A 13,356-nucleotide genomic window follows, 5' to 3' on the forward strand; every position below is an offset into this window, starting at 1 on the left:
GCAGGGGACATGGGTTCATGCCCTGGTCCGGGAAGATCCCACATGCCACGGAGCGGCCAGGCCCGTGAGCCATGGCCGCTGAGCCTGTGCATCCGGAGCCTGTTCTCCGCAATGGGAGAGGCCACAGCAGTGAGAAGTCCGCATACCGCAACAACAACAAAAAACCGGCTTCCAGTGCATGGGACACAGGTTCAATCCCTGCTCCAGGAAGATCCCACATGCCACAGAGCAACAAAGCCTGTGCACAACTACTGAGCCTGTGCTCTAGAGCCTGCGAGCCACAACTACTAAGCCCGCTTGCCACAACTACTGAAACCCGTACGCCTACAGCCCGTGCTCCACAATAAGAAAAGCCACCTCAGTGAGAAATGAGAAGCTCATGAAAGCCCGCATGCAGCAACGAAGACTCAACACAGCTAAAAATTAATTAATTTAAAAAAATTAAAATGGATTAAAGACTTAAACTTAAGACCTGAAGGCAAAAATCTTAATAGAAAAAAACATAGGCAGGGGATTTCCCTGGTGGTGCAGTGGGTAAGACTCTGTGCTCCCAATGCATGGGGCCTGGGTTCAATCCCTGGTCAGGGAACTAGATCCCACATGCATGCCGCAACTAAGAGTTCCCATGCCACAACTAAGAAGTCTGCATGCCATAACTAAGAAGCCCACATGCCACAACTAAGAGTCCACATGATGGACTTCCCTGGTGGCGCAGTGGTTGAGAGGCCGCCTGCCGATGCAGGGGACACGGGTTCGTGTCCCGGTCCGGGAAGATCCCACATGCCACGGAGCGGCTGGGCCCGTGAGCCATGGCCGCTGAGCCTACACGTCCAGAGCCTGTGCTCCGCAACGGGAGAGGCCACAGCAGTGAGAGGCCTGCGTACCGCAACAACAACCACCAAAAAAAGAGTCCACGTGCCACAACTAAAGATCCCACATGCCGCAACGAAGATCCCGCGTACTGCGACTAAGACCTGGTGCAGCCAAATTAAATAAAATAAATAATTTTTTAAAAAGAAGAAGAAAACATAGGCAGTATGCTCTTTGACACTGGTCTTTGCAATATTTTTTTGGATATGTCTCCTCAGGCAAGGGAAACAAAAGGAAAAATAAACAAATGGGACTACATCAAACTAAAAAGATTTTGCACAGCGAAGAAAACTATCAACAAAACGAAAAGGCTACCCACTGAACAGGAGAAAATATTTGCAAATGATATATCCAACAGGTGGTTAATACCCAAAATATACAAAGAACTTATAGAACTGAACATCAAAAAATCCAAAAAAACCTGATTAAAAAATTGGCAGAGAATCTAAACAGACATTTTTCCAAAGAAGACATACAGATAGCCAACAGGCACATGAAAAGATGCTCACCATCACTAATCATCAGGGAAATGCCAATCAAAACCACGATGAGATATCACCTCACACCTGTAAAAATGGCTATTATCCAAAAGACAACAAATAAACAAGTGTTGGCAAGGATGTGGAGAAAAGGGAACTCTTATGCACTGTTGGTGGGAATGTAAATTGGTGCAGCCACAATGGAAAACAGTATGAAGCTTCATCAAAAAACTTTAGGGCTTCCCTGGTGGCGCAGTGGTTGAGGGTCTGCCTGCCGACGCAGGGGACGCGGGTTCGTGCCCCGGTCCGGGAAGATCCCACATGCCGCGGAGCAGCTGGGCCCGTGAGCCATGGCCGCTGAGGCTGCGCGTCCGGAGCCTGTGCTCCACGACAGCAGAGGCCACAACAGTGAGAGGCCCGCATACTGCAAAAAAAAAAACCACTTTAAATAGAAGTACCACATGACCCAGCAATTCCACTCGTGGGTATGTATACAAAGAAAACAAAAATACTAATTCAAAAAGGTATATGCACCCTATGTTCACTGAAGCATTATTTACAATAACCAAGATATGAAAGCAACGTAAATAGATGAATGGGTAAAGAAAATGTGAGATACAGATACCTATCTATTGATAGGTCGATAGATAGATAGATAGATAATGGACTATTACTCAGCCATTGAAAAGAATGAAATATTGCTATGTGTGACAACATGGATGGACCAAGAGGGTATTATGCTAATTGAAATAAGTTAGAGAAAGACAAACACTGTATCATTTCCCTTATATGTGGAATCTAAAAAAACAAATGAACAAACATAACGAAACAGAAACAGAGTTACAGATACAGACAACAAACAGGTGGTTGCCAGAGGGGAGGGGGAGGAGAGAGAGGAAAGAAATAGGTGAGGGAGATTAAGAGGTATAAACTTCCAGTTACAAAGTAAAGGATTCAAGGGGATGAAATGTATCTTGTGAGGAATACAGTCAATAACTATGTAATATTTTTACACGGTGACGTATAGTAACTAGAATTATCATGGTAATCATTTTGATATGCATAGAAATATATCAAATCACTATGTTGTGTAACAGGAACATAGTATTGTAGGTTAATTATACTTCAAAAACAAACTCATAAAAAAGAGATGATTTTTCCTAGCAGACATTAAAATCTTTTGTTTGTTTGTTTAAAAACAAGCTCTGGCCAGTTTTACTAAAGAAAATTTGTGCATGATTTGCCTTTCAAAAAAAAAAGAGATGAGATTTGTGGTTACCAGAGTTGGGGGGTGGGGGAAGGGAGAATTGGATGAAGGTCAAAAGGTACAAACTTCCAGTTATAAGATAAATAAGTACTAATAAATGATGTACAACATGATAAAGATAATGAACATGGCTGTATGTTATACACCGAAGTTGTTAAGAGAGTAAATCCTAAGAGTTCTCATCACAAAAAATTTTTTTTCTGTTTCTTTAATTTTGTATCTGTGAGATGGTGGATGGTAATTATTCTGGAAATCATTTCATGATGTATGTAAGTCAAATCATTATGCTGTACACCGTAGACTTATACAGTGCTGTATGTCAATTATATCTAGAAGAAAAAACAGACTGGAGCACTCAGCACAGTAAATATGTCATTTCTCTCCAAATAAGACATACAGGTTTAACACAATTCCTATAAAAATCTCATCAAGATTTTTTGTAGGTATATACAAGATTATTCTAAAATTTATATGGAAAGACAAAGAAACTTTGGAAATAGATAAAACAACTTTCAAAAAGAAAAATAAGAATAAAGTGGGAGGAATCAGTTTACCTGATTTCAGGACTTATTCTATAGCTACACTAAGACCGTGTGGTATTGATGTAGGTAACAGACAAATGTTACAGAATAAACAACCTAGAAATAGATCCACACGATATGCCCAAGTGATTTCTGACAATGTGCAAAAGCATCTCAATGGAGGAAAGATAGCCTTTTCAACAAACGCAACTGGACAACCACATGCTAAAAAACCAAAAAGGATCAAACTTCAACCTCAAACCCATACATTATATAAGAATGACTCAAAATGGATCAAGGACTTTAAAAACAGGAGAAGAATCTTCAGATCTTAGGGTAAATAAAGAATTCTTAGATTTGACACCAAAAGCATGATCTATAAAGAAAAAATTGACAAATTGGACTTCATCAAAATTAATAACTTTTACTCCATGAAAGACCCTGTTTAAGGGTATAAGAAGGGAAGTTAGAGTGGGAAGGAATGTTTAGTAATCACACATTCAACAAAGGACTCGTATCTAGATAGTATAAGGAGCATTTAAAACTTAACAGTAAAAATACGAACAGTTAAATTAGAAAATGGGCAAAAGACATGAAGAGCCATTTCACTGAAGAGGATATACTGATGGCTAAAAAACATATGAATAGGTTTTCAACATCACTAACCACCAGGGAAATGTAAATTAAAACCACAATGAGATACTACTACACACCTATCATAATTGCTAAAATAAAAATAGTGACAACACCAAATGCTCGTGAGGTTGTGGAGAAATTAGATCAGTCATACATTGCCACTGGGAATGTAAAATGGTCCTACCAGTCTCATAAACAGGTTGGCAGTTTCTTAAACCTTAAACATGCAACTACCATATGACCCAACAACTGCACTCATGGACATTTACCCCAGAGAAATGAAGACTAACACTGATATTATGATTAATAATAAGAAATATACATTTTGGCCTTAATCCATGGTTCCTGGCACACAGCTCCAAAACTCCTGTAATTTCCTAATTAATACAGAGCAAAGGAAGCATCTTTTGTTGATAATTTTTGGTCTTTTGTTCTCAGTCCTGAAATAGCTCCAGGAGATAAGAGGTGAAAGTAGCGTCTTTTGTTATTCACAACAAGCCTCTTTCAACTACACCTAAGTTTATGTTAATGAGGTGATTTTTGGAAAGGCCCTAGAGAACCAAAGGATGGGGGCTGGTTGCCAGGAGGAACCAACCACTTGATTAGAAGGCTGGAACTTTTAGTCCCACCCTCCCCACCCTATCCCAGTCCCCAGCCTCAGGGGTTCTGGGAAGGGAGGCAGAACTGGAGGTTTAGTCAGTCACCAAGGGCCAGTGATTTGATCAATCGTGTCTATGTAATGAAGCCTCCATAAAAATCTCTAAAGAATGGCATTTGGAAGCTTCCAGGCTGGTGAACACAGGGAGGTGCTGGGAGAGTGACACACCTGGAGTGGACATGGAAGCTCCACACCCCTTCCCCCAAGTCTTGCCCTGTGCATCTCTTCTGTCTGACTGTACCTGAGTTGTATCCTTTCATAATAAACTAGTAATCTAGTAAGTAAACTGTTTTCCTGAGTTCTGTGAGCTGTTCTAGCAAATTACTGAACCCAAGAGGAGACCTTGGGAACCTCTGATTTACAGCCAGTCATTCAGAAACATAGGTGACAACCTGGACTTGGGAGTGGCATCTGAAGTGGGAGCAGTCTTGTGGGACCTGACACTAACTCCAGGTAGATGGTGTCAGAATTGAGTTAAATTGTAGAATACCCAGTTTGTGAACCCTGGAGAGTTGCTCGGTATGGGGGAAAAAACCCACATATCGGTTCAGAAGTGTTCTAAGTAGAGTGTTCAGAGAAAAAAACGTGAGTTTTTTCTTACACTTACTTTCACACAAAAACCTGTGAATGAATGTATGTATCAGTTTTATTCAGAGCCAAAAACTGGAAACCACTCAGAAAACAAACTGTGGTACACATCCATACCATGTAATACTAGTGAGTAATAAAAAGGAACAAACTATTGATACATTAAACAATTTGAATGAATCTTCAGATAATTAAGGGAAAAGTGCCAAACCCAAAATGTTCTGTTATTTCATTTATGTAACATTCTTAAAGTGACAAAATTATATAAATAGAAAACAGATTAGTGATTGCCAGGAGTTAAGAAGTAGATGTAGCTATAAAAGGGAAATAGGAAGGATCCTTGCTGTGATGGAATTGTCTGTATCTTCACTGTATCAATGTCAATATCCTGTGGTCTACTGTACTCATCCTGTCACCTGTTACCACTGGGGGAAACTGGAAAAAGGGTACATAGGGTCTGTCTGTATATTTTTCTTAAAATTGTATATGATCTACAAGTATCTCAAAATAAAAAAGTTTAAAAAAACCCACTCCCTAAGCATAAACAGATGAAAATAAAGTTAGCAAAGAATTAAAAGCAAAAAAAGCACTTTCCCTTTCCTGCTTCAATGTCTACTTTTTAACTGTGGATAAGTGTGCCAACTACCTGATGGACATTTTACTCTCCTGTAATCGTTAAATATTTCATATATAAGAGTAAATATTAGAATAGAAAACATACTGTGATTATAAATAATATAATCTCTTTACCAATGTTCCCTGGAAACGTCCTGGCTTCTTATACCATGCTTTGTTGCCTTCCTCGTCACAGACACATAGATGATCCATAAGTCCATTACTATATAAGAAACATTTTCCTAAGAAAGAAGATTCTAACAGTCAGTGATTATTTCACAAAACTGTATTATTTTTACATATGAACAAAATGAAAGTACGATGAGCAGGCTACACAAAGACATAACTTTGTCTTCACCTTTTAGGATGAAACATAAATAATTTGACTTGCTTAATGACATAGCACTGGGCTCTAAACTCACAGTGGTGAAAAGCAATTGAGTAAATTAGTGGATTATGTTTTCAGAACTGCAGTCAGCAAATGCACATGGAAATAAATTCTTTTCGGTTATCTGAGGGAGCGGAGAGGGAAGACAGAGGAGAAAACCTGTTTTGAAAAGACAGCATGGGTGTACGTCTTCTCTATTTGACCAGAAGAAAACCCTGTGGTATGTAAGGGCAATTCAGACAAAAATATATTATGAAATCTAATGTATATCTGAAAGTTGCTAAGAGAGTAGATCTTAAAAGATCTCATTACATGGAAAAAAATTTATTAACTATGTGAGGTCATGAAAGTTGACTAAATTTATTGTGGTAATCATTTTTCAATATATACATATATGAAATCATTACAGTGTACACCTAAAACTAATACAATGTTATACATCAATTGAAAAAAGACTATGAAAAAATGTTTTTCTCAACCAATGTAAATAATGCTGTGCTTTGTCCCTTTCTCTGTATTTATACTGCTCAATCTAGACATTTGTCAGCTCCCTCTTAACTGACTACAACTTTCTCTAATAACAATCCTTCCCATTATTGGATTCATTCTTGCTGCCAAAACTGTCTTCTCTATTCTACCATATATAATTCTGTCAATTTCATAATACATTAGTCTAACTTTAATGTACAGGAAACCACTTTACTTTTCAGTCTCTTCCTACAACCCATCTATCCTCTCATCCACCTGAAACAAAGCTAGCTTTCTCACAGTCTGTTTTCTGCTATTTAAACATGTTTGAAACAGCATTATCTTTATAAAACCGCAAAATATTGATCAAGGAATCACTAATTTTGCCCATCTAATAAAAACATATAACTACTCTTTCTTCTCAAAGTCCACATAAGCTATAATGTCCAGCAATTAACCAAGCTGCCTGGTAAAATAATGACTTTCCTATCACTATTCAAGCAACAATTAGATGACTGTTGGATGAATACTGTAGGATGAGCACAGCTCTTGGACTAAAGTAGGAAGCTAGATTCTAAGATGCCTTACAAGTTTAATTCTGTTCTTACTTGTGAGGCACATACTCAAATATAAAATTGTCCTCTGCTTTAATCAGTAGGTTCACGAAAGTGTTATATGTTTTATATACACATATACACAGGCAGTTGACCCTTGAACAACACAGGTTTGAACTGTGAAGGTCTACTTATGCAGATTTTTTTCAATAGTAAATACTGCAGTACTAGACAGTCTGTAGTTGGTTGAATCCAAGGATGAGGAACTGCAAAAACACAGGAACTGTGGACACTGAGGGCCAACTATAAATTACAGGCAGACAACTACGTGGACAGTGGGCAGTGTTAACCCCCTCATTGTTCAAGGGTCAACTGTATTTGTTTTCTGCCTAGACCTCATCATGTACAACTAAGAAATGAGAAAATGTTTCTGCATGAGGATAAAGGCATCAATTTTTAAAAACTAACAAAAAGAATATTATTCAAACAAAAAAGAATACAGTGACATTTAAAAATCTAACATAATGTTTTCAGGATAAGCAGAACACATACCTTTGGAGAATGGGTTGTTTTGGGCTTGGAGTCGAATTTTAACAACATCAAAGGGTGTCACTATGAAGATACATAAATCTCAATTAACAAGTGATACCTATAAATTGTACAGACATTTGTCCAAAGAACACAAAATACACTGAATGATACCTTTCCTCGTGACTACACAATGGGTAAGATTATTTATCTTAAAGTGGTTTTGAGTGTTAACATTCTGATTTCTTGCCCTTGAATTTTATTTAGAGTACCAGTGAGAAAATGTAATTAGTCCTCTCACAAGTACTAAACTCTCATTTATAATATTTCTACAACTATAATTCCATTAGCATTAAAACTAAAATACTAGTATTTATAAGAAAATATGTTATCTAAGGTAAAGAATGAAAGTTCCAAAAGTCCATTTAAATATTTGAGAATAACTTTGTACAAGTAATAACTTTGTACAAGTAATCAATAACTTTGTACAAGTAATCAATAACTTTGTACAAGTAATCAATAATCAAACAATATAAGTCTTCCTATTCTGTTAAATTCACCTATATCAAACAAAAACTATAGATAATGCAAATTTGAGTAAGCTAGTCATAAATCATCCTTCCTACCACATTGTGTAACTCCATTTGGGAACAGTGAAGCAAAGGAGAATGGTTTTAATTTGCAGGCTGTATTTCCTCTTCTGAGAATGAAGAAGTCACATTAGAAGATCTCTAAAGCCTTTACAACCCTAGCATTCTGACCTAAAGACACTACATTCTAAAGCAATTAGTTTACATTTTTTCTAATCATCTGCTATCTTATTTAAATAAACTAGCCAAGTTAAAGTCATTAAAATGCTAAACTGTCACCTAACTATGTCATTTGGCTGTGTCTACAAGAAATTCATTAAAAAAGACATAAAAATGTGGTCCAGAGGAATTTAAGCAATTCACTGTTACTAAAGCAAAGTAAAATATAATTTGAATTTGTTGCCACTATAAGTTGTCCAATTTCTGTATTTTTCATTATGCTAATATTTTATTCCATCTTCTTACTGTCTATTAAAAAAAGGATAATAGAGTCATAAAAGTTTAATATTGATAGGGACCTCAAAGAACTCCTGATCTAAGCTCCTAATTTTAGAGATGGAAAATTAATTTCAAAGAGAATAAGGACTATCCCAACGTGCATTCACCCTGAGAATGGCAAAGCAAGGACTAAAATTCTGTCTCTTGGTTCTCTGTCCAGGGTTCTTTTCATGTTATCATGATGAAGCATGAATGATAATATTATCATTATTTCACAGATGGTAAAACTCAAATGGAATCAATGATTCATTCAGTTACATGATCTACATATTATTTTACCCATCAGTGATGTCAGTATAGCTCCAGTACAAGAGGCAATCATTTGTTGAAGAGGAGTCACTTTGATAATTGGTGGTCCCTCTGCTTCAGGATTCATATTTTTAACTAATAGAAGAAAAATCTGTTAAAGAAAAGCAAGATGTAAAATAAAAGTGTAATAGAAAATGCCCTTAAAATCAACAGCTAAGAGTTAAATAAACTATAAAAACAATAACCAGTATTACTATCAAAGCACATGTTGTTGGACTTCCCTGGTGGCGCAGTGGTTAAGAATCCGCCTGCCAATGCAGGGGACACGGGTTCGAGCCCTGGTCCAGGAAGATCCCACATTCTGCAGAGCAACTAAGCCTCTGCGCCACAACTACTAAGCCTGTGCTCTAGAGCCCGTGAGCCACAACTAATGACCCCATGTGCCACAACTACTGAAGCCTGCACGCCTAGAGCCCGTGCTCTGCAAAAAGAGAAGCCACCGCAATGAGAAGCCCATGCACCACAACGAAGAGTAGCTCCCACTAGCCACAACTAGAGAAAGCCCATGCATAGCAACGAAGACCCAATGCAGCCAAAAATAAATAAGTAAATTTACTTAAAAAAAAAAAAAGCACATGTTGTTGACCACTATCAGAAGTAAACGTGTAAGTTCTATACCCCAAGGCACTAAACAATCATCATTAATAGAACATGTTCTCTATTTTCCAAAAATGGTAATGTACTTCAGCTAAGCTATGTGAGCAGCATCACATTTGAAAGACAATTAATAGATCATTAAGAAAATGGACCCTGGCCATGTAAAAGAATGAAAGCAGCTGACCAACAAGGCTCAAAATCTGAATTTAGCCTCAAAAGAACTACTCAGGTACTCGAACCTAGTACAGAATTATCAGCAAATATAGCACTATTTTTACTGCATATCAAACACTGTTGCAAAGGTACAAAATAAAATCAAAAACATAACCTTCGTAAGAAGTGTTATCTTAGAAAACTTTAATGAGAAAAGCAACATATATACTCTGTTGAAAAACTCAGTTAACACAAAAGAATACAAAAATCATTTAGAAACTTATTTTTAAGAAATAACCACTTGGGGCTTCCCTAGTGGCACAGTGGTTAAGAATCCGCCTGCCAATGGAGGGGACACCAATTCGATCCCTGGTCCGGGAAGATCCCACATGCCACGGAGCAACTAAGCCCGTGCACCACAACTACTGAGCCTGCGCGCCACAACTACTGAAGCCCGCGTGCCTAGAGCCCGTGCTCCGCAATAAGAGAAGCCACTGCAATGAGAAGCCCACGCACTGCAATGAAGAGTAGCCCCCGCTCACCGCAACTAGTGAAAGCCCACGAGCAGCAACGAAGACCCAACGCAGCCAAAAATAAATAAATTTAAAAAATAAAAAATAACCACTCATGGCCAAAAAAATAAAATAAAACAAGTTTTTTTAAAAAAAAGGGGATTCCCTGGCAGGCCAGTTGTTCAGACTCCATGCTTCCACTGCTAAGGGCCCAGGTTCGATCCCTGGTCCAGGAACTAAGATCCCGCAAGCCGCACGGTGCAGCCAAAAAAATAAATGAAAAAGTAACCACTGGCAACATACAGTATCACCTTTCCAAATGTCTATGTGCATAAAAATACATATATGTGTATGTATACACACACGAAGATTACATCTAACTAATCAATTACGTACAAACATTCGTATTATCTGTGTATATGTATTCCTGTATCTGTGTACATGCACCTTTTTTGAAAGACAAAATAGATTACTACTACTCATATTGTTTAGTAGCCAGCTTTAACACTTAAAAATGTATTACAAACATGCCAATAAATAGATTTACATTATCATTTTTAATGCTTACATGGTTTTTAATTATATTTATTTAGTCATCCTCATATTCTTATTTAGGCTACTGCCAATTTATCATTAATTCATTAATTTCATAAACTCTCATATAAATGTCCTTATACATACATCTTACTGTAGTGTTCCTACAATTACTATAGAAAAAAAAGTAAGATTGCTAGGCTAAGCTAAAAACTTGAGACAAATTGCCAAAATGCTTTCCAGAAAGATTGGACCAACTTATACTTCCATATTGGCAATAAATGAGTTCCTATTAGCCCATAAACTCACCAAACGCCCTCTCATATTACATATCATTTATTTTTTCTAAACCATTTGGAAGTAGATTGCCATACATCACACCCCTTTCATCCTAAATACCTCAGAATATTCCTATATAATCAAGGTACAATTATCAAATTGAGGAAACAACGTTGACAGTACTCTACAGTTCATTTTCCAATTTTGTCAATTATCCCAATAATGACCTTTATAAAAATGAATGGTAGTTGTATTGTTTATTTTTTTTTATTTATTTTATTTTATTTTTGGCTGCGTTGGGTCTTCGTTGCTGTGCACGGGCTTTCTCTGGTTGGGGCGAGCAGGGGGCTACTCTTAGCTGCAGTGCACAGGCTTCTCACTGCAGTGGCTTCTCTTTGTTACGGAGCACAGACCCTAGGCATGCGGGCTTCAGTAGTTGTGGCACATGGGCTCAGTAGTTGTGGCTCACGGGCTCTAGAGTGCAGGCTCAGTAGTTGTGGCGCATGGGCTTAGTTGCTCCGTGGCATGTGGGATCTTCCCGGACCAGGGCTCGAACCCATGTCCCCTGCACTGGCAGGCGGACTCTTAACCACTGTGCCACCAGGGAAGCCCTGTATTGTTTCTTTAGACTTTTATTGTTTACCTACCTGGTTTAAGTCTTTTCCTCAACTCTATGCTCCAATATTTTGTTTGTAACATCAGTAGCTGAAAATCTGTAGTGAAAAAAGAAAGTAACTGTCTTATCTTTTCAGACAGGAATGGGATAACAAGCCTAAAGGAAAGGAGTATATAAAAACTTTAAAACACAAATCAGCAAATATTTATTAACTATTATTTTTTAAATATTTCTATTAAGTGCTTTGAGGAATATGAAGAGCACTCCACAAATGTTATCATTAGAGTTATGAAAGTATTTTCACAAAAATATCTTCATATTTTCCCAGTAAATATACTCTGCTTTAAAAACAATTCTAAACCTGAACATACGGACCCATCTTAGTTTCAAGAGAAGTTGAACAACCAGATTTTGTGACACTTACAGGAAATTCAGAGACTAAAGTAACATGGTAAAGCTTGCCACAAAATATAGGAGAAGGTGTAATACTCTGGTCTACAGGACTACTGTCTTAGTTTCTTCAACAGGTCAAAGTAGGGTGGGAAAAAAGGTGGCAGGGGAGGTATAACCATTCTAGAATAAAGGAATCCAACCAAACGCATCCTGGTTTGAAAAAACGAACTTTAAAAAGCCAGTCTGAAAGTAACTAAAGAAATCTGAACATGGGCTGGATATCAGATAATATTTTTAAATTTTGATTTTGTTAGTGAGATGTTATTACGGTTACGTAGAAAGTGTCTTTTTTTTTAAAAAGGTTCATACTGACGTATTAAGGGCTGAAGTGTTATGATAGCTGTAGTTTATAATAATTCAGAAAAAATATATTATAATGTTAATGATCTGTTAAATCTAGGTGTTAAGTATTTCACTCTTCTGAATTTTTCTGTATATGGGAAAATTCGCACAATAAATTTTTTTTTTAATTCCTGAAATGTATGTAGAACCTTCAAATCTAAGCACCTACTTCTAACATTTGAACACAGGTCTTTTAAGTGGAAAAATAACACACATATGCTATAATACAGGTATATGCCTCCTCCAGAAAGGTAAGAAGACGTACAGTGCTTTATTTTGGCACCATCCTAGCAAAGTTGGCAACCTGAATATTCTCACCTTAAATTAAGGCCAGAAAAATTGACATATTTCTAGCAATTATTTAGGATGTAAGGGGAAAAATCCAAAAATTAGATGTAATTTTTTAGAACCAAAAATTAAGGTTATTTGAACTTTTATTTCTTAACATATATATATTTCAGAAAAATGTCATATCAACAATCTCTGAAGATCATAACATGAATCTACTTATGAGATCTGAAAAATTAGTCTCCTTTTCAAAATATTGTGGGTCAAATGGATAACATACCCAAAGATTCAGTAAATATGAAGGAAAAAATGGCAAGTTATATATATATAATCTTAGTGGAATGTCTAGAACTCAAAATGTATTCTCCAGTGCTTTAAATTCCCTCCAGTCCAGGGGGACTTCCCTGGTGGTCCAGTGGTTAAGAATCCATCTTGCAATGCAGAGGACGCCGGTTCGATCCCTGGCTGGGTATTAAGATCCCACAGCTACTGAGCCCGCGCACTGCAACTACAGAGCCCACGCACCACAACTAGAGAGAAGCCCGCACGCCACAACGAAAGATCCCGCGTGCCGCAACTAGGACCCAATGCAGCCAAAAAATAAATAAATATT

General features: G+C 37.4%; 1 protein-coding gene across 7 annotated transcripts in view; it reads right to left on the minus strand.

Annotated features, from left to right (window-relative positions):
• The window catches only part of SLC25A40 (solute carrier family 25 member 40), a 65,508-nt gene that overhangs the window by 31,086 nt on the left and 21,066 nt on the right, over positions 1-13,356 (minus strand). For 5 of the 7 annotated variants that reach the window (XM_067746143.1, XM_067746137.1, XM_067746139.1 and 2 more), the window contains 4 exons: positions 11,692-11,757; positions 8,940-9,060; positions 7,597-7,656; positions 5,770-5,876 (listed from right to left, as the gene is read on the minus strand). In XM_067746143.1, the coding sequence (XP_067602244.1) occupies positions 5,770-5,876; positions 7,597-7,656; positions 8,940-9,036 (264 nt within the window). In that variant the 5' untranslated portion in view covers positions 9,037-9,060; positions 11,692-11,757. The remainder of the gene's footprint in view (positions 1-5,769; positions 5,877-7,596; positions 7,657-8,939; positions 9,061-11,691; positions 11,758-13,356) is intronic. The other 2 variants (XM_067746140.1, XM_067746142.1) reach the window with 1 other exon arrangement.

The sequence above is a fragment of the Pseudorca crassidens genome, chromosome 8, assembly GCF_039906515.1.
Source record: "Pseudorca crassidens isolate mPseCra1 chromosome 8, mPseCra1.hap1, whole genome shotgun sequence".
In the NCBI taxonomy this organism is placed as follows: Eukaryota; Metazoa; Chordata; class Mammalia; order Artiodactyla; family Delphinidae; genus Pseudorca; species Pseudorca crassidens.